This window comes from Symsagittifera roscoffensis, chromosome 2 (assembly GCF_963678635.1).
Source record: "Symsagittifera roscoffensis chromosome 2, txSymRosc1.1, whole genome shotgun sequence".
In the NCBI taxonomy this organism is placed as follows: Eukaryota; Metazoa; Xenacoelomorpha; order Acoela; family Convolutidae; genus Symsagittifera; species Symsagittifera roscoffensis.
Genome location: NC_087063.1, coordinates 39796958 through 39817429, shown reverse-complemented (window position 1 = coordinate 39817429; position 20472 = coordinate 39796958). Strand labels below are relative to the sequence as shown.

Sequence of the window (20472 nt, the reverse complement as noted above, 5' to 3'; positions counted from 1 at the left end):
GTTTGTTGCCCTTCATATCTCTCTTTGTGCTTCCTTGTCGGTCATTTTAACAATGAAAACATTCCTTTTGATCCGACTTTCTAGCATACCTAGACTGCCTCTAACCACGAGTCCACTTAATACGTAGTGAAATTGTTCGAGGGACTCTCTCTCCTTTTGCTTACGCGACAACAGTTGGTAGGTTTCGAATGTTTCGTTTCATTCTTCTTAACGATTTCCTGGAACTCGTCTAGTATCCGGGGGTACCTGGTTTCATGTCGTGGAGCTCGTCCTGCCCGCGTTTTTCAAGGCATAGGTAAAAGCTTAAAATAAGCGCCTGCTCCGCTTCTACGCGATTCTTGCCCCAGACGTTTGCTGGCAGCGCCGCGATTTGTCTCGCCTTCAACGTTTTATCGAAGTAGAATGACGTCCGATTAAATGCATGCTTTGCTATTACACACCACGTGAATCAGTTTATCCAGCGTTTGAACGTTGTGCACCACTGGATTTGAACGTTGCCGTTGGCAGGTATCAATCAACTGACCAGAGGGTCAAATTCCAATAACGGACTAAAAACTAAAAACTATCGTGAACTCAAATTTGTGTATATGATAAAATATAGTAAGTGATTTTTATCAGTGTGTTTTGGCATGAGTTTTTTTCATTGGGCTAGCTCGCCGTCTTTCTCTAGAAGTGTTTGATAAGTTTATTACAATTGCAAGTTCTTCCTATTTTTAAATATTCTTACATTAAATAAACATTCATTTTTTGTCGTCGGTTGTAAATAAGAAAAAACTTGTAACAAAAGTTTTCCGACTATAGCAGCAAAAATGATTAGTTATGTGTTTCTTTTCTTCTCAGCCATGAAATTCAATCCTTACTTTGAGTGAGTTTACATTAGATGATGAAACTCAAATCGAATGGAAATTTTTTATCACATGATGAAACGGTTGAACGACCTACCGAAAAATTAGGTTGTTGGAAAAAATTAATACGAGGTGGAAAAATCTTGATCATTTCAATTTTAGAAAGAGCAATTTTCATCTGTTTGTCTTGTTAAATTCGGTCAAAAAGTTTTCCTACATTGAGGTTTAAACTGACGGAACACGTTAATACGAATTTCATCTATAACCGACTGTCTCAAAAGCGTGTTAAAAAACTCTGGTAAATAATTTCGTTTCATCTTAGCAATTTCAAGAACAATGTGATGGTTTTAAACATAAATTCAAAATATTCGCCACAGTTGCTTTATTGGAAAAAAAAGGATAATTATTTGGCTTTCAAGTTTGCTAAGTTTGTCGAAAAGTATTAGAAGCAGTATCTTTACATGAAATGACTTATGTTGGACAAAGTTTGCCGAATCTTCTTCTTCACCCCATACGAGGAAGTATTCAGAAGAACGCCAAAAAAAGTAATTTGTTTCCCACCGCTTCCAAAAATTTTCATCTCCGTTTTAGCCTTGGTTGCTTTTGCAAATTTGTATAGCTGCTTTTATTTAATTCAAGTAACTTCTCCACTCAAAAATCAGGGTAGTACGGAAGAAAGTCATGGACGCCACCTTCATTGATTTGACCTTGCCGAACACAAACCGTTGGCGATCATTTATAAAACTGTTTGTCATCGGCACCGATGATTTGTACAAAAAGTCAAATAAAGCCAGAGGTTTTACAATTAGCTACCATAATCTGCCGCAGAGCCCTGATATCGATAATATTTGCGTAGTTACAAGCTGCTTTTAGGTCTGATGCCAATTGAGACCTAACTTTGCGCCAATATGAAGGGAAAATGTCTCCCAAGTTTGGTCCAAGTTTCATCCTCAAAAACAAAAAAGGGAAACTAGAAGTGGAGCAGTTCATGGCCACATGGAAACTTTTGAGCTGAATTTAAAAAATTGGCCTGGAATGATTTAGTTATCCGTTTTAAAACAAAAACATTTTTTGTTCAGGTGGTATCGTTTTTAATCTTAAAACGCAGTGATTTTTTGAACTTTTTGACATTGTCATTCTAAAAACGTTTTCAGCTTGTACTCACGTTTGTCAGCTTGACTGCGATAATAATGTTCGACCAGCAGCGTACTACTCTCTGAACAATCAATGAAGATATAAATTGTAGAGAAATCAACTCAAACATAACACGCATAACATGAAACGTTTTATCATAATGCAGTTGAAAATTCAACTACGATTTTTAATTTGGAACAAAATAACTATCGTTCTACAGTTCACGAGTATTAAATGAAAACTTGAATAAAATTAACCTATACGTGATTGCTTTTATCAACTTTTCTTCTAAATTCAAAAAAGTCCGGGTAAAGAACACAATAACCGAAACAGCGTGCGGCTAGTCGTTGGAATGTCGGATCTGAGCAGTTTTTACTTGCGAAAACATCGGCTGAACCGGAATCAGGCAGACGAGGACTATGAGGCACCGGACGAAACAGCGAGACAGGACCCAATTCAACCTTACCATAAAAACAAACTGGTATGTACAAGTTTTGCAGGCAAAATGAATTCGATGGGTAGTTTGTTCGAACCTCGTTAGTTGGATTATTCTAGCTTGAAATATTCTTGAAGTTTTGTATATGGGAAGCTTGTTAAGGTAAACTTTTAAACATGGGAACTTCGAGATTATGTGCCCATTATCGAAATTTTCATTGTTTGAGTTATTTTAGCGAGTTATTTGGTTCCCAGGCTTATCACCCCGTGTTTTTAACCCCCATTTTCTTAATCCCATCTCATATAACCACAAAATTAGATAACCCCACTACAATTTAACCCTTTTTAATACCAATTGTTCGAATCAAAGTGAAACTTACTTGAAAGGAATTTGGAACCATATCGTCGGTAAACATCAAAGCTTTAATTGCGAAACTTTGAGAACCAAAAAGAATTAACCTGTATGCTGCTAAATGCGTTTTAGATTTGAACAGATTTTACTTTGTCGATGGTCTAGACTTTGATATGAACTTGAAAACGAATCCGACCGACATGATTCAAATTAGTTACCAAAACTGATTAGATTTTTCCGAAACTGAACTTGATCTTGAACCAACTCCTGCAAATAAACGATAAATTGGCTAAATACAAAAGAAATCTACAATGAGAACTGACTGTGAACAAAAAATTGATCCAAAAGGACCATTTTAAATTGAAATATCGATCATTTCAAGTAAAACTTATCTATGTTTTCGAACAATCTAATGTTTGTCAGCTTTGTTTTGAATTGTCGGCATACAACGCATTGTCTAAAAAGTTTGCCAGCCTCTAGTCCCAACACAGCGTCTCAGCCGAAGGAGCGATTGTTCCGGGATTAAATAGCCAGATACAGTTTTTTTCAATTGCGAGTCAAGTCAATGCGTTTTTTACGCCTCCGGGAGACTGCAAGGAGACGTCTTTTCTTAAAAACGTTGATAAACAAAGTTTTAAGTTGAAAATATATATACATAGAACAAAAAAACTAAAGTTTAACTCAAGTTCGACATAGCCAGGAGAAATGTGAATCCGTTTTTTCTTCGTAAACTTGCATAATATTCTGCACTTTTTCGTTGAGCACCCAGTATTTTACTTTTTTGTATATTGGTGCCCAATCGAGGCGTTATAGAAAATAAATTTTTGGACGGAAGCGTTTTCTTTCAAATTTGCAGTCACTTTCCATGTTCTGAGATGCGATCTACTGAAGTGTGAATGCATGCCATAATACAAGCCTTCTACAGCATATGTTGCTCTGGCCAAACTCGACGATGCCGCATTCCTTTGATTTAATAATGAAGGGGGGAATAGGACTTCGCGAATCAGGACGAGACTCTTCATGTAGTTAGATCCGAAAATAAAGGCAAAGCTCGTCAACTTTTGCTTTTTTCCAACTCTTTGAAGGTGCGATTGCATATTGTTTGAATTTCCTCCACTATTTTGTCATTTGAAATTCCTATTTCGTCTTTTTTTCAAAAGTCAAGACCTATTTCTTCTTTCAACTAACATTTTAGGTGCTTCAGCGAAATCGGGATTTGTTTCGTAATCCATTTTCAATCCGAGCTCCGCGATTTTCTCATCCAATTTTGTGAAAGATGCAAGAAACATCCCGACAGCTTGGACTCTGGAAAAATTTTCTGAAACACTTGAATACCAGCCTACTGAAAATCCAGCTAATTTTTTCAGGTTTAGTAACAGGGGCAAGTAGGTTTAGGGCTTCTAGGAAACGGTGGTAGGTTTTTTCTGTTTTATGTGGCAGGAACGCATATATGCAAGAGGGCGATATTCTTGAAAGACTAAAGTGTAAAGAGAAAAATTGACGAAACATTTTTGGGGTGGCTTTGAAAGTTCCGTCAGCCAACCAAAATCTGGATTTTTCAAACACACGTAGCATTTCAAGGTCGCCGAACAAAATATTCCTCTCGTGATCATTTTGCACACTGTCAAATTTTAAATTTTTTGGACATTTCTTTAAATGCCCCAGCAACCAGAAGTTTCGGGCATTTCGAAACTTCTGGTTGCTGGGGAGGCTTCTAAGATTTTTTCTCGTGGCTTGCGCGATCGTTGTGCGGTGCGGACTAAGTTTTCTTTGGTTGGTAGGTCTAGTTGAGTGGCAATAAAATCTGTTATGGGCTAAATTTCGGTTGCCACTGCCACGGTTGAGGTATTACTATCACTCAGATCCTAAATATTTTTCAAAACTAATCGAGCATCCGCTTTGCCCGTGAAAATATCTTGATCATGTTCACCCCTCGTTTCAATAAGATTTTCTTCATCCGTAATTGCTGTAACGCGGCTTTTATGAGTTTGGTATTTCGAGCTGTTCCAATTTGTAGTTGTCTTCTTTTTACACTCTGGGTGATACTTCTGACCCACTAGTTTTTGTTTGTTTTTCGAAGATAATGAAAAAAGAAAAGACATTATATCTGATAAAGTGGTATAACAATGGCTAAAGAAATAGGCAGTATGATTTTTTTCTATTAGTTTCACAGACGTCTTTTGTTGCCTTCAGTTAGCACCCTGTAGGTTATCTCTGTTTTCAGCGCGTGAATGAGGAAGTATTTCTTAATCTAATCAAAATACAATTGTTTTTGAGCGACAAATGCATGATTGCGAATTATGAATGGTTTCTCTGGCCTCAATTAGTACACATAATTGGAACACTACTATGAGTGTAAAAGGACCTAATAAGAGGAGTTAATTTGAAACAATTTATGGTCATCAAAAGGGGGTTAAATTGCTGTGGGGTTATTTTGTTTCGGGGTTATCAATAGGGGGTGTAAGCATAGGGGTTAAATATCGTGGGAATAAACAGTGGGACAGCGAGTTGTTTAATTGGAGTTATTTAGAGATATTTGGAGATTTGTCAATTTCAATTGAAAACTATTAAATTGATGGCTGGCTATGAGTTGATGACTGATCCATCAGGGCAAAAGGATGAATGCTGCGACTGTCCTTTAACGTCCATAAGTAATCTTTTTAAGGAATAGATAAAACGTTTAAAAAAAAACAAAAAAAAAGTTTATTTCCTGATTGTTTTTTTTTCAAAAAATCCAGCCATACGCTATATGAAGTAATAGTGATGTAATAAGCGTCTAGCAACGTATTTGTAATTTAATATTAGATTGAATTCTGAGCCACAAGAAATAGTCACTAACACTCAAATGGAATTAATTATATCACGCGCTTATGGTCCCAAAAAAGCCATTTTCAAACAACCATTTTACAAAAAATTGTCACAGGTAAAGTATCTTTTTTTGTTATTATTTTCAGATGGTATAAAAAATTCCTTGCGTAAAATGTTGGTTTTTTACTAAAGAAAATACACATCGAGCCTATTATTCTCTACTGAGCAATAACTGAGCAGACCCGCATTGAGTAAACTTTTTTCAAAAATGATTTTATTTATAAACTTTCAGTACATTCTTTCATAAACTAAATGGTCGAAGTCTGCGTAATTGGTGATAAGCACAATGATTTTATACACTATATCTGCGGTAGAACCAAAATGTAAACTCTATTTCAAAGGAAGAAAAGCAGTAAAAATCATTTTGGGTAGCTGAGCTTTACGGTAAAATAGATTAGTAGATTACCATAGAACAAAGAATTATCAAGTACCATTAATTATGCTAAGTATCATAGAACATAATTACCATGCTTGTAAAAGCTTTTGAATGATTGCTTTTTAAAACAGAAAACATTCCAGCAAATAATCTTACTTACGCCAATTCTTCAAGAACAGTGTTTTAAGAGTCTTTGTTGCGACTAAGAGTCTTTGTTGCGACTGTCCCAGAAAGTGATTATTAGATTCACGGGGGTGTTTTTCTCTGAAAGATTTTTATAGCCTGGGTATCTCCTTATTTTCAGACGGGTGTGTTACGCACTGTTCTAAATCGACTTAGACCATGCTTAAACAGCACCTTAAATAGGTTTTTATATCTATAATACTAGCGTATCGCTATTTATTATCTCGCGCACAAAATTGTTCCAAATAGAATTAAGGCAAACTAGTCAAGTTTTATCAATAGTTTCAAAAACAACTTCTTTTGTATTACTCAAACTTAGTCAACATAAAAGTTGATACTGACAGTCCAAATTTTTTAGTGTAACGAAACGTTTTGTTTCACCAAAAACTTTTGTATTTCAATTTAAGGGCAGTCGGAACGTACAGACAGGGTTTTGTCCTGATTTAAGAGCATTCTTGTTATTTGACACTGGACGGCATTTTAAAAAATTAAGTTTTCGACAGCAGGTTTTATCGACCGACTTCACGTAGCATTTCCTTGAAAATCAAAAAAATACCATATGTTATAGAATCAAAAATATTAAATTTCATTTCCAGTCTAAAGGTGTAAGATTTTGTTTTAATTTTGAGTATTTTCTGTGAACAAAAAGTTCAATGACTTAGAAGCCATATTTGCCATTTTACCATTTGCTTGAAGCTTGGGAAATGGAAAAGGTACACTCTGATGCACATCGTCATATGGTCACCACCAGAAGCAGTTGGGTAAGTTTGAAAACAAACTAAAATGCTTTCAATGTGTTCCGATGGTTATTACATTTTGATGTGTTTACGCGCACTAAAGTGTCCTGTGTTTACGCGCACTAAAGTATATTGACATCATTTTAACTGTGCTTAATTGAAATCAAAAACCTCCTAGGTTTTTCACGTCTGGATATCTGAAATCTAAGTTTGCTCAGCCCCATTGCAAGCTAGGCCAACCCATTAGATCATACTAATACTCAGATCATTGATAGATTTAAGTTCCTTCAATCTTATTCTTGCATTATGCAAAGAATATAGAAAAACAAAAAAATACAAGCTTGAAGTTTTTTTCCGGTTATTAAACTGACCATGGTCTTCATACAAAATACGAACAAACAAAAGTCGGATCTTGTTAACTATTTCCCCCCTTTTGGACCTTGTTGTTCCGACTTTCGATACGAAAGTAACGGAATATTTGTGCTCGGGGTGGGTTTTTTTTTTCTTCAGACAAATTTCGACTTTTTAACTAGCCATTTTTGACGGAATTTTTTTATATCATTCGAAAGCCATTGTTGTCCTGAGCTTAAATTTGAAAAGATATTTCACCTGTGATCATTTTTTGTAAAGTTATGAGGGTTTAAAGATTGCCATTTTGACCAATTTGGGACAATTAACGCGTGATATAATTGACGCTCTTAACGCGTAAGCGGAGATTTAATCCGTCTTACAAATCGTTCCAAATTGGTTGAACGAAGCTTATTTGCCATAATTGATTTGTTAAAAGGAATGAAATCTATCTTTTTGTACTTCAAATGGCGTGTGGGGGGATGATTTTAATAAAAAATTTCAAATTTGAAAAAAAAATTTCATTTTATTCTATTCATTTAAATTTTTATGTTATTACTGCTGCTCCATAAATCTTAAAAGGCAGTCGGAACATTCAGGGCTTCGCCCTGATACGAGCAGTCTTGTTAACTATTTCGTCCTATGCATGTTTTATTTTTGACAACCATTCTTGTTTAAAATATGCATTTTAAAAATGTCAAAGATTAATTGGGTTTTCATTTTTGGGCATTCGTTTTTGTACTCACTATTTATATAATACCTACATGAAATTTTTACTTTGATATATTTTCTTATAAATTGCTTTAAGCTATTGAAAATATGGCAGCCAAAGCTGAATTTCTGAAAATCAAAAGAGGGGGGAAGTTAACAGAATCCCAAAAATCTTTTGTATTATGTAATGCATATATCAGTAAGTGATTTTGACAGAAAAGTCAAAACTTTTAATTGGAAGTTTTCAATTTAACCCTAAATTATCCACTGTTGCTTAAAGGTTCCCACCGAGAAGAATTTTTAATTCTTTACTTAGTTGCTTTAAAGCCACAAAGCAAAGAATTAAAATTCATATCGCTGGGAACTTTTTAAATGCCAAATCGGGTCACTCTCAGTTTAGGCCAAATTTGATCTTAAAACGGCCGCATGCATGTTGTTTGTTTCACAGCAGTAAATCTTGAAATGAGATTTCTGGTTGCCATGGTGTGTTTGTTCAGCTAAACTCAGAAATAACAAGCAATGCAAATCAGAACAGTGAAATATAGTGTAGACAGTGAGTTTTATTGAAAAACGATGAAACCAATTAGAGTTTAATTGGGGCCTAGACAAATTAATTTTAAAAAAATTGACCAAATTTAAGTTTCTATATGCATAACAGAGCTTAAAATTTTAAAGTTAACTTTTATGTGGAAACTCAAGATTTTGTTTACCCATTCGATCAAAACAAAAAGTTATGGAAAATCTTGGATTGATAATGAAAAGAAAAAAGCTTGGTCAGTTAAAAGAAAACTTCTTGAAAGACATTAAAACTTGAAAACGGAGGACTTGTTAAATTTTTAAACTGTCAGAAAGTCAAAAACTTTATTCAAAACAAGAAAAAAGATCAGTATGGCAATATATTTAATGAAGAGACATCATAAACTTCAACAACTTTTTTCGATGCCCTCAAAGATTCGAAAAATGAGAAGTAAACATCAAGAGACCACAACAAACAAAAAAATTTTAACCACTGAAGATCTAAACATTTTGTGGAGCTTGTGACTTTCAAAAGTGAAAACAGTCTCAAACAGTCACAAACAGGAACTCAAGATTTTTCAAAAGATTGAACGCTTTTTTATCGTGACAGTCAAGCATTATTTGATGAGATACCAAAATTATTAAACAAAAAGTGAGGATTTTAATGAAACCTCAAGTTTTTTTCTGAATATAAAAAACCAGTTGTTTCCCCAAAATGTAATGAAATCTTCGTAAAAAATCTAAACAAAACTTATTTTTCAATTAGTCCGAAAGTTGCTATTTTGATTACCAGAGCAAAAGGTCAATATTTGATGCCATAGTGGATCTCTTTCAACGTTCATGGAATGTTGTTTGATTTGAAAACTATGACACATTATGTTTTGTTTTGATTTTTTCTCAAAATCATCTCCCAAAAATTATTGAAAGTTCAAAGTGATGTTTTTGTTCCGACCATTGAAAATGGAGAGGAATTTTTTATTCGGGTGTGTTTTAGTTTTTTTCTTTTCGCTTTCCACACAAAACCAGGAAACCTAAATAATCATCAGACTGGATTGACTGATATGTCCCGATTTGAACCACATTTAAAAATTTTGAAAAAATGTGAAAAACTGGCATGAAACTTTTGATTTTTTGTTACACTTATTATGGCTCAAATGCTTATAATAGCTGGAAACAAAACGTTGTTTTTTTTGGGTAACGTTAGTGTTAGTTTACTTTGAGTATTTTAATGCCTTTTTAAAATAATAATTTTCAAAAATTTAAAAAAACTGCGAAAAAAATTGAAAAAATTGCATGGAAAACTTGAACTATTAGACCAAAGTTGTGTCTCAAAATTGTCTTAAACATCAAAAGTGCATACAAAAATGCAATGGAACGGTTGTTTTTTTTAAAAAAATTATGTCTATCCAAACTTTTTGCAATTCTCTATGATTTAACAAAATTATCGGACAAAGTCTTAAATGTCTTACATAATTTTGACCTTGAAACAGTGAAATAGAATTAAAGTTACAACCAATACTTCAAAAATGCATTTAAACTGTCAAAATAGCAAACTAAATGATTGCGTTTTTTCAGAGGCTATTAATTTTGAATAGAATTTCAAGCCCTTAACTTCAAAAAAAAATTGATTCAACTGCAATCTGACATGCATTTTTTCATTATAAAGAGTTAGTTGCAAAAAATTGAGAAACAAAATTAATTTAAAAGAGCAATTGACATATTTCAGGAAATTCTTACATGCAAAAGCTATGTTGTTAGACAAAAAGAAGGTCTCAAGATCACCTAAAACTTTGAATTTATATGCCAAAATTGCTCAAAGTTGGCAAATTGTTGTTTTTAATTATTTCTGTCTGTTACAATTATTTGCTCCTAATAGTATAGCTTTTAACAATTTTTTTTTGAACCTTAAATTTTTGAAATATTCTGACCACCAAGTTGAAACTTAGAGGAAATTTTTCCCTGAACTTTCGCGTTTGCTTTTTTTTCGGCAGTTTATGTGTTTTTTTTTTTTCGAAAAATTGCATAATCGATCGCTGCTGAATGAAGTTTGATTTGAAACTAAAGGCTTGAAGTTTTTTTCAAAAAACTGACCGCGCAAAAAGCGCAATTTTTGTGGTTTGATCTTTTGACAATTCAAATGCAATTTTAAAAATTCGGTTGTTATTTCAACTTTATTTCACTGTCTCAATCTCAGCATTATTTCAAAAAATTTTTACGTTGTCCGATAAATTTTTTTTAAAATTACAAAAAAGAACAGAGCAAGAACGTAGCAAAAATTTTAGACAGACAGAATTGATTAAAACGAGCCATCTCCGCATTTTGACTGAGTTTTGCGGACACAATTGCTCATTTCAAATAATTTTGTGTGTACTAACTTTTTGCTACTATTTTAATTGCTCTGGCCTAACTTTTTAGTTTTGCTACTAGTTTAGTTTTGTCTGGCCTAACTTTTTGCTACTATTTATAAAATGCCGACAAATATAAATATAAATTTTCCAGTTTTGCCCTGCTGTTTAAAAAAGATTGATTGAGTTTGTTAGTGTTTACAAAATCATTTAAGTGTTAATCGTTGGTTGTTTTCAGTTCAAGTATCACCACTAAAAGTTACCTGGAAAGCAGATATTACAATTTTAGTTTCAAATTATTCATAATAGCTCATGTTCGAAAGAAATAAAAAAGCCAAAACATTGTTAAAGTACAGTCGAAACAAAGGTGGAGAAAAAATGTTTATTTTGTGTTAAATTTTCAGAAGATTTGAAATCGAATTAAAAACTTCGATTAAGGAGGCTTGTTCACCAGAAAATTGCAACTTCAGAAGCTTTTTCATAAATTGAGATCTAAGAATTTTTAGGGCAAGAAAAAATTTTGAGAAAAGAAATTTAAATCTTTCAGATTAATAGTTTTAAATAAATTTTGTTTAAAACAAGCCGTGCAAAATAATTGAAAATTCAATTTTTTGTTTATGAAAATAGATTTTCCGCTGCTCATTGTAGCTTCTAAGTAATTCTTATTAGTTGTTTTAGTTCAAGAATCATCATTAAAAATTACTTGAAAAAATATATTACAGGTTTAGTTTCAAATTAATCATAATAATTGATAGTCGAAAATTTTAAGAAAGTCGAGACATAGGTCAAGCATATACTGAAAATAACTCTAATTTTCGACTAGAAAAATGAAAACATATCGAGCAGTAGCAAGTCATATTCAATTTTATTCAACATTTTTTGGCCTCAATTCTGATTGCCAATTTTTTTCAAGAAAGCTCTCCGTTTGATACTGAGTTCTAAAACCTTCTTTGGCTGAGTATACCGGAAACTTGTCATAAGGTGTCTTTGATGCCAAAGTATTTTAACTTTCAGTGGAGTGTGCGTCAAGCAAACATAATTTTCAGTCAACTTTTAACGAAAAAAATTGAAAAAAAAAAGATTATTTCGATGTTTTCTTAATGATTTGCTTGATGTTTGGAAAAAATTCAACCTGGGTTCTTTCCCGCGTTTTAGAAGAGCTTGGGAAAAAAATTTGTTTAGCCTGAAAAGAGTTGACAAAAATTCAAAAATTCAACACTCATGAAAAACTCGATGTTCCAGTTTTTGGTCGAGTAAGTCGAGTAATTCTTAGCCTGGCCTATCAAATTTATTCAAAAACTTTTTCCGATCTAGAAATGGGAAAATTGAACGGGGAATATCAAAATTTGGCATCCCGGCACGGGTACTATGTTTTCGATATTTATCAGTGTTTCTTTTCAACATCAACAACAGAATAAATCAAACTCACACCTCTTCAACAGAACTCGAAAGAGACGGAAGAATTCTCAGTCGTGTTCGATGAGTTTCGAGAAAATGCGAGCAGGCTGTTGTGTATCTAGTGTTTGGCTAAATTGTATTTCACTTTCGATCAGTTGGTCACTAACTTCAGATCAACCCTAGTAAACCAATACAATTATCCAAAAAAAAATCTACTTCGGCGGGTAGAAATTGGCATTATTGATTTCATGTTTTCCGAGTGTCCAAATGATCGTTTTACGGACTGGAAATTAACAATGTCCCAAAAAATAGTTCATTATCCAACGATACTGTTTTTTGAGATCAACTGAAAAGTGTTTCTCGATAATACCAAATCAAATAGGGGCTGAGAGTAACACAAAAATGAAAAAATTGTACCAAAAACTAAGCCGAAATTCAGCCTTAAGGTTCAGAAGTTTCCTTCTAGCTATGCTTTTCAAAATAACCATTTTCTAAAATGTTCATTAAAGCTACTAAAGAAGAGTGTTCTCGCTAGAATTCATAGCGAGAAAAACCAAGGTCGTAACCAATGAATTTTCTGGTGAAAGAAGCACAGTGAGTGAAAAAAGTCGAAAACTGAAAGATCGAAACGAACTACGCAAATTGTTCAGGCGCCGTTTGGAAGTTGATTTCTTAAAGTTTCATTTTGCGTATTTTATGACATTGAGTTCTGCTTTTAAATACCGAAATTTCCAATCATTACGGTTAATTTACGGTTAGGTATGAAATGAAATGTTGTCAATCAGCCAGCTACCCGAAACCGATCTGCCTCAGAACCCAAAACGAGGCAGAAATATGCCCATCGACCCTAAACTTTTTCTAAAGGCGCCTTTCCAGCTCCTCGTGGCGTCGTTTTACCAAAGCCAGCCCATGACGTTTCTCACTTGATGACATAGTGCGAGCAGTCGACGTATGACGAGTGGAAGCAGATTTGTCAGACTTATGTGAGTCAAGCTTTCTATTATCCTTAGTCTTATTAGAGACCTTAGACCTGTTTTCAGATACTCGTGCTTCTGAGTCTCTTGTTTTGTGCGAGCGTGAGGATGTCTCAGACCTAGTTTGTTGTAAAGATCCCTTGCTCCCTGTAATGCCGGCTGCTGGAAATGACGAAGGTTCAAGGCTTATCTTGTAACTCTGAGCTTCATGCATTACTTTATCGTTCATTTCAGTTATTTTTCAAGCCAAAGGTCTTGCTGAAAAATATTTTTTTCAGGGTTTTCCGTTTTGTCCGCAAACTTAATTAATTGTTCATTGACATCACCAGCTTTTTCAAAGGCAATTTCACATTTGTGAACAATATTATCAATTTTTGCGGTGCGACTATTGTTCTCAATGAACTCAAGTAATAATGAGTGACATTTAAGCAGCTCATTTTCTAAATTTAGACGGGTTTTTAGTAAGTTGCGTATCTACTTTGGAATTTTTCGACCGTGTTTTCCGCAAATTGACAATATTCTACGGGTGCTCACTAAATAGAAAACAATCAGTAAAATGAGATACTGTTTTGATACGTAATTAAGTTAACATTAATATATCAACATTATTTTACAAGATGGGGGAACTTGACGTCTCAAACCTTCTGCCTGAAGACTATTTCTTATAGCTTTTCGAGCTTTAAATGGCAAGCGGTTCCGCTTCTTGCGCGTCTTAAGGATATTAAGACTAGCGCTATAACGCTTTAGAAGGAGGAGAGTCTTTAACTCAAGGGAAGGAGGCTGGTGAAGCTCGTTGTACTTTTCAATTAGTACCTGGTCCTTAGCCTTATGCTTAGAGATAAAGTCTTTGACAACGTTCAGAACGAGAATACCCGTTGAAACTAAACTTTCCTCTATATCCTCGGTTCCGTTCCTTCTACAGTATACAATCGCACAAATGTTTGTCCTATACCTTAAAAACAAAATGACAAGTTGCTCAGTAGTCAGCTTGCGGTTATTGTTGCTGCTGTGTCTACTTATCGAGTTAATAATGGCGTCGTGCCAAATTAAAAGGTCGTTACGGTGAGACAAGGAGTGATGAAGTTAGCACTGTATTGTTTTCTGAGAGTCCCTAGCGTTAAACTTCAAACTTAAACCTGGCTTTGAACAGCAAGTATCTTTGACGCGCTTCTGGGACGGAGTGGGAAGTTTTCGGAGCGCGTGATACACGGAACTAGCTCCTAGAATGAATACCATACACTTAAGGGACCTATGCGACGGCTACGTTACGCTTAAGTAGCAATGGGATCGGAAAATTTAGTAGGTCGGTTGAACTCCAACAACACACACGGAGTAAACCTGAGGATGAAAGAATTCAATTTAACTCACTTAATATCACCGTACCTGACCACTTAACATTACTGTCACGCAACGAAGTCAATAATCTGACAACCCAAAACCGGTGACCGCCCAATTTCTAAAACTGTAAGACTCGACTAGTTTTAAAAATGCAATTGTGCTATAAATTTACATAGGATGTATTATACGCTGAAAAAGAGTTCCTCAAGCTAGCAACCGCTAATTTTTCTCTATACCCAAAATTTCTCGATACCAAAAATTTTTTCTCGATACCAAAAATTTTTGGGTATATGTGAACTGAATATTAATCCGTGAAACCGGAACAGACAAGAAGGCGAGGATTCATAGCGAGAAAAAACCAAGGTCGTAACCAATAAATTTTCTGGTGAACGAAGAACAGTGAGTGAAAAAGTCAAAAACTTAAAGATCGAAACAAATTGTAAAAGTTTTTCAGGCGCCGTTTTAAAGTTGACTTTTTAATTTTTTCCCTTTGCGTATTTTATGACCTTGAATTCTGCTTTTAAATACCGAATTTTATGGAAGTTTGTCATTCTTTGTTGACTTGTAATTTCCTATAATTACGGTTAGTTTACGTATGAAATGAAATGTTGTCAATCAGCCAGCTACCCGAAACCGATCTGCCTCAGAACCGAAACGAGGTAGAAATATGTTCCGCGACCTGGACAGGAGCAGTTCTGGCTTTGAGAGCTGACCCGGCTGACTTTGGAGCTCTCACTTCTTCTCTCTCTGTGTTGGGGCGAGGATGTTCTGACAAGAAATCATAGCGAGAAAAACCAAGGTCGTAACCAATGAATTTTCTGGTGAACGAAGCACAGTGAGTGAAAAAAGTCGAAAACTGAAAGATCGAAACAAAGTACGCAAATTGTTCAGGCGCCGTTTTGAAGTTGACATTTTAATGTTTCATTTTGCGCATGTTATGACTTTGAAGTCTGCTTTTCAATACTGAAATTTAGGGCAATTAGTTATTCTTTGTTGACTTGTAATTTCCGATACTTACGGTTAATTTACGTATGAAATGATATGTTGTCAATCAGCCAGCTACCCGAAACCGATCTGCCTCAGAACAAAAACGAGGCAGAAATAAAGAGCATAAAGTGATCAAATTAAAAAGACTGCTTAAGAGTTTAAGTTGGAAGCTTTCTCTTGTACGACGAACACGAACAGTGTCGAATTCAAAAAGAACTAGGATTGCCAGCTGTTGGACAAGTAGCACATAATAAAAAAAATAACGTGAAATGTTATTTTTTTCAAAATTAGTATAGTTTTTTTCGTATTGAGATAAAAATGAGTTGAACGACAAACTAAAACCAAGGCATGCTCAACATTTATAGTAGAAAAATGCAAACTGGAAAACATTTTTTGTAGAAAAATGAATGGAAAAGAATTGCGGAAAGAACATCCGATTTTTCGAATTTTGGAAGTTTTTGGGTCCCAAAACGGCGCAAAATTTTCCAAAAACTACCTTTAAATATGTAAAATCAAATAATCACGGCTTTTATTAAGCATAATTAAACTAATACAAAACAGCTCGCTAAACTTCTTTGCTTGAAAGTAGACCAAAAATCAAAAACTTTTAATGTTTTTTGAAATGACTTTACGTAAAACTTGATTTTGACGGCAAAAAATCATACCCGAATACAGAGTTCCTCCTGCCCATTTTCATTGGTCGGTACAAAAACCTAGCACAAAATCAAAAAAAAAATTGCACATAAAAGGACTCAAAAAAAGTTCATGAAAGGTTCTTTAAATGCTCTTTTTTGAGACCGATTCATAAAAAGAAGTCAAAAACAGCCGTTAATTTTTTAAAAATATTTTCCACGAAAGAAAAAAAATCAAAACAATGCTTTTTCAAACCAATAAGGACATTGCAAAAAAAGCAGCAAAATGCTCTTATATTTTGTAAAATTAGATTATTTTTGTGAAGACCAAATGAAAACAAAAACAAACTAAGAACATCAAAAAACATCAATTTATGTGTCAGAAAAATCAACCTCTACCAGTTTTATTAAAGCATAGGGAAAGTATGTATAAAAAGGAATTAAAAAGATACTAATCTGGAGGTAATTTGATTAAGAAAAAAATATATACGTTTTAACAGATATCTTAACAGATATACCCTAAATGATTAATTACAATGAATTTGTTCAGAAAATTGGCATTTTCGAGAAACCGTTGAACTACTAATTGAGCGATTGCTGTCTAAGAAATTGTATACTGTGTTTTTCTGTGAGATGCAAATACTTTTCGATGACTGCAAGATTTTTCTTTTGTCTCAATTAAAAAATCTACGTCAAAAATTTAAAAAGGTAGAAAACTTGAGTTTTTATTAACATGATAAATAAATGAAGCATTTGAACAGCATCGATTCATTTTTTTGTTTTTGCATTATTTGTTTGCTTTGCAAACACAAACTTTGGTCAGCCTGAAAAAAGATGAAAAAAAGTTGAATCGAGATTATAAGAAACAGTTTTTACTACCAAACATAGTTGTCACAATAGATATTCAAAGAATTGAAAAAAGCGGTAGAGACAGGGCTCAGAAAACCAATTGGTCAGTTATTAGGATCTTATTTGAGTCATAGGTAGCAATATGCAGCAGCTAAAATGGAAATTCAAAATACAGAGAGATCTTCGCTCCGGTATTCATCAAGGATCGATTCTTGGTCCACTGCATCTTATAATTTTTCTATGATAACAACTCAAACCAAAAGAACCAAAATTGTATGCTATACGCCACACTAAATTGGACGTGTTTGAAGACAAAAATGTACATGCGGAACTTAGACTACTTTTAACAAAATTAGCAGAATGAATAAAAAAGTCAAGCTAACCTTAAATAAGATGAATTGAAAACCCTAACTTTTAGTAAAAGTGAACGGAAAAAATAAGCCCCAAAAACTAACATATATGACGAGTCACTTGAATCGAAATTTTTCTCGGTATCTTGAACTTCAGATAGATAAAGAGCTGGAGCTTTACAGGGCACGTTGAGTTCTCGGTAAAAGAGTCACGAGATTTATCAAAGCTTTTAGAATACGAGAGTTTATAAAACCAAGCACTATGTAACAGCTTACAAAATTTTCATGCAACCTTTATTACATATAATGTTTTCTACGAAACATTTTCTACCGAATATTATATTACAATATAATATTATTTAATATTTTTTTTCTGAAAAATTCAAAAAAATCATAGGTTGAAAAGTTAAGTGTTAATTCAAAAGCTTTTTATACCATCAAATACCAATCATGTAAATACCAATCGTTCTGATTTTTGCTAAAAAGTTTCTTTTCATTGAACTAGTGAAATTAATGCCAATAATTTGCGGATGTGTAAGTCTTTTTCAAAACTTTTGAAAAAGCTTTGTTTGGATAGGCAGGTGTACAGACTTGATGATATACGCAATACAGCAAGAAGATTACAAACAAACGTACACAAATTTTCAACTGAGTCAACTATTGTATTCTAAGGAAAAAGTTGATCAATTTCTTGAATAATAATCCTATTTTTCTCCCAAATATAAACAATTCGTTCTCCCAGCATGGTTATACAGTTAATCAAGTTGCTTATACTACAACATTGTGGATAACACAAAGCTCCTATGAAATTTCTTCTATTAGTTTTTTGATGTAATTTTTAAATTTTTTAGTAGATGATATTCATAGAAATAAGACTTCTAAAGAGTCGAAAAATTTGTCATTTGTTTCTCAATCAGTATTAAAAAATACACACAATTGTCCGCAATTGTCAACACTTGTGAACGGACCAATGGTGCTTTCGTAGACAGTAACGTTAATGGCGTGTTTCGTAAAGTTTAACTGGTCACAATGAAATTGCCCGAAAAATTGCCCAAAAATCCAATATTTCTGGTCGAACTTATTATTTTAATTGAAGGTCACAAGTTCTGTTCTGACCAAAGAGTGTCAACTAAAATCGAGTAAACTTTGGAATGGTACCATATCATTCAGCCATTAAGATTTTCGTTCACACAAAATTTGTTCCACATTAACGAGTGTTACAAACTGAAATAAAAATCTTGTTTTTATAATTTCTTTGCCGTTGAGTAATAGTTTTAGTATGAACTCTTCATTATGATTTCTTTATAAATACCATCAGAAGGTCAAATTAGTACCATCTACAGAAGACATTGAGCCATTTTACCTAACCAAAAATGACGAACTCGCTATTTACGTTATTAATTATAAATTTCATCTTGCCCATTTGCCGCTTAGACAGGGAGGAAGCTTATTGGCAGTCTCTCATTTTTGCCATCGCCAATAGGAACCTGTACACTTACAACAGCTTCTATTTCAACTACCTCTGTGTCGAGGTCAGCTCTCATTACTGCTTGCAAGGATATGTCACTTATGAAGATTTCAATCACCACACTTACGATGAGTCACCCACCACCACATCTCGCAACGCCATCACAAAAGAATTCGAGGACATGATTTCTCCAGGTTGATTTTTAAGAATGCAGCTGAAGCAAGATCAGAGGCATCGAAAAATGGTCTTGCTTCCGGCTCAATGTTTTTGAAGGTATTTATAAATTAATTTCTTGGGAACCAAGAACAATGCGTACCTTGTCCCTTCAATAGATTGAAATGCCAAATGCTTCAAAAAATGCAATTCAGACTTTAAAAAAGTTTTGAGACGAGTTGTTTTTTTTCTTCTCGGAAAATCAAGCAGCCAGTCTCAATTGAATAGCATTTAACGAAAAAAATTGGGGAAAGAGTTTCAACACCAAATAGTTTTTTGTGTTAGTAAAAAAATTGCCCGCTGTTCACATTTTTCAAATCAATAGCATTGGTTAACTATGCTTTAAGAACGCTCAACTAGAAAATTACCTCCATCGATTTTAAATATCTTCAAAAAAATTAATATTATCTACGAAAATTTCTGCAATTAATGATTTTTCGGAAATGTTTTTTTAAACATATATTGGATTCTAACTTTTGGTGTTTTTCTCAAAACATCAACGTGGATTTAGTTTACCGAATGTACAATTTCTACGGAATACCCTCCCCCTTCGAAGAGTGTTGCAATAGTCAAAATCAGCACTACTGGAAGTATGGCTATAATGAACTTAGACTTAATCCTGGACAATATTTCTCCATTCTTACCGACTACAGCGATGAAAGCAAACCGCTCAATTTTCTCGAGAGCTATTTCAGCGAGGATTGCGATGCCAATATTATAACCACGGTCGGTTTCGGTCCAGGAACCTTGAGGACTCACGAGTTGCTCGAGGACCCCACAGGAGATCACGAATATATGTTCTATTTCCAAGATATGCCGGCAGCTTTGTTTCCACGCCTGGACCCGGGACGAATCCTAACCTTCGGGTGGTTCAAGTGGAATATAATGTGTCATCAGAATCAGTGGATGTGTGAGCCCCCTCGAAGAAGACCCAGAAGACGGAGCACTACAACCTGGAGACCTCCGACTCCTCCTCGTCCAAGAGGGGGAGACGAGTTCAGGCGGAGACGTTTGAATGGTTACAGTGTAAAACGAAAATAGACTGAACGAACTGAACAAACTGAACCTTGATTGTTTTGCTATTTTATTTGCCGCCCTCAAAAAAAACTAAAACTTCAATTGAAAACAGCCTTAAGAGTAATTTTCTTCTCTTTAAAATGCTCAATAAAAGTTGTATAACAGACAGGGCAGATCTAGGACTTTCTCGAGTGGGGGAGGGCGATTTTTTCGAGCTCTCCTATAGCACCAAAAATGCCCTAGTTTGCCACAATTTTTGCGCCGCATGCAAATTTTTGAAAAAAAAACAGGCAAAAAGAGGCGTTTTCAGGCACTTTTTGAGCAGTTTTGACTAAAAAATCGCGTTTTTTCGGCGCGCACTCTCCGATCAAAATTAATATATATTGGCAACGAAGG

General features: G+C 34.2%; 2 protein-coding genes across 6 annotated transcripts in view; one reads left to right on the top strand and one right to left on the bottom strand.

Moving 5' to 3' along the window:
* LOC134839089 (annexin-B12-like) overlaps nt 1-2107 on the bottom strand; it is a 25019-nt gene extending 22912 nt beyond the window's left edge. The window contains exon 1 of the mRNA XM_063854515.1: nt 2011-2107. The gene's annotated coding sequence lies outside the window, so the exon portion shown is untranslated. The remainder of the gene's footprint in view (nt 1-2010) is intronic.
* Nucleotides 2108-2117: 10 nt separating this feature from the next.
* LOC134839088 (uncharacterized) overlaps nt 2118-20472 on the top strand; it is a 70877-nt gene continuing 52522 nt past the window's right edge. Inside the window, exons 1-2 of one of the 5 annotated variants that reach the window (XM_063854511.1) lie at nt 6156-6188; nt 6642-6954. In XM_063854511.1, the coding sequence (XP_063710581.1) occupies nt 6898-6954 (57 nt within the window). In that variant the 5' untranslated portion in view covers nt 6156-6188; nt 6642-6897. The other 4 variants (XM_063854512.1, XM_063854510.1, XM_063854509.1 and 1 more) reach the window with 4 other exon arrangements.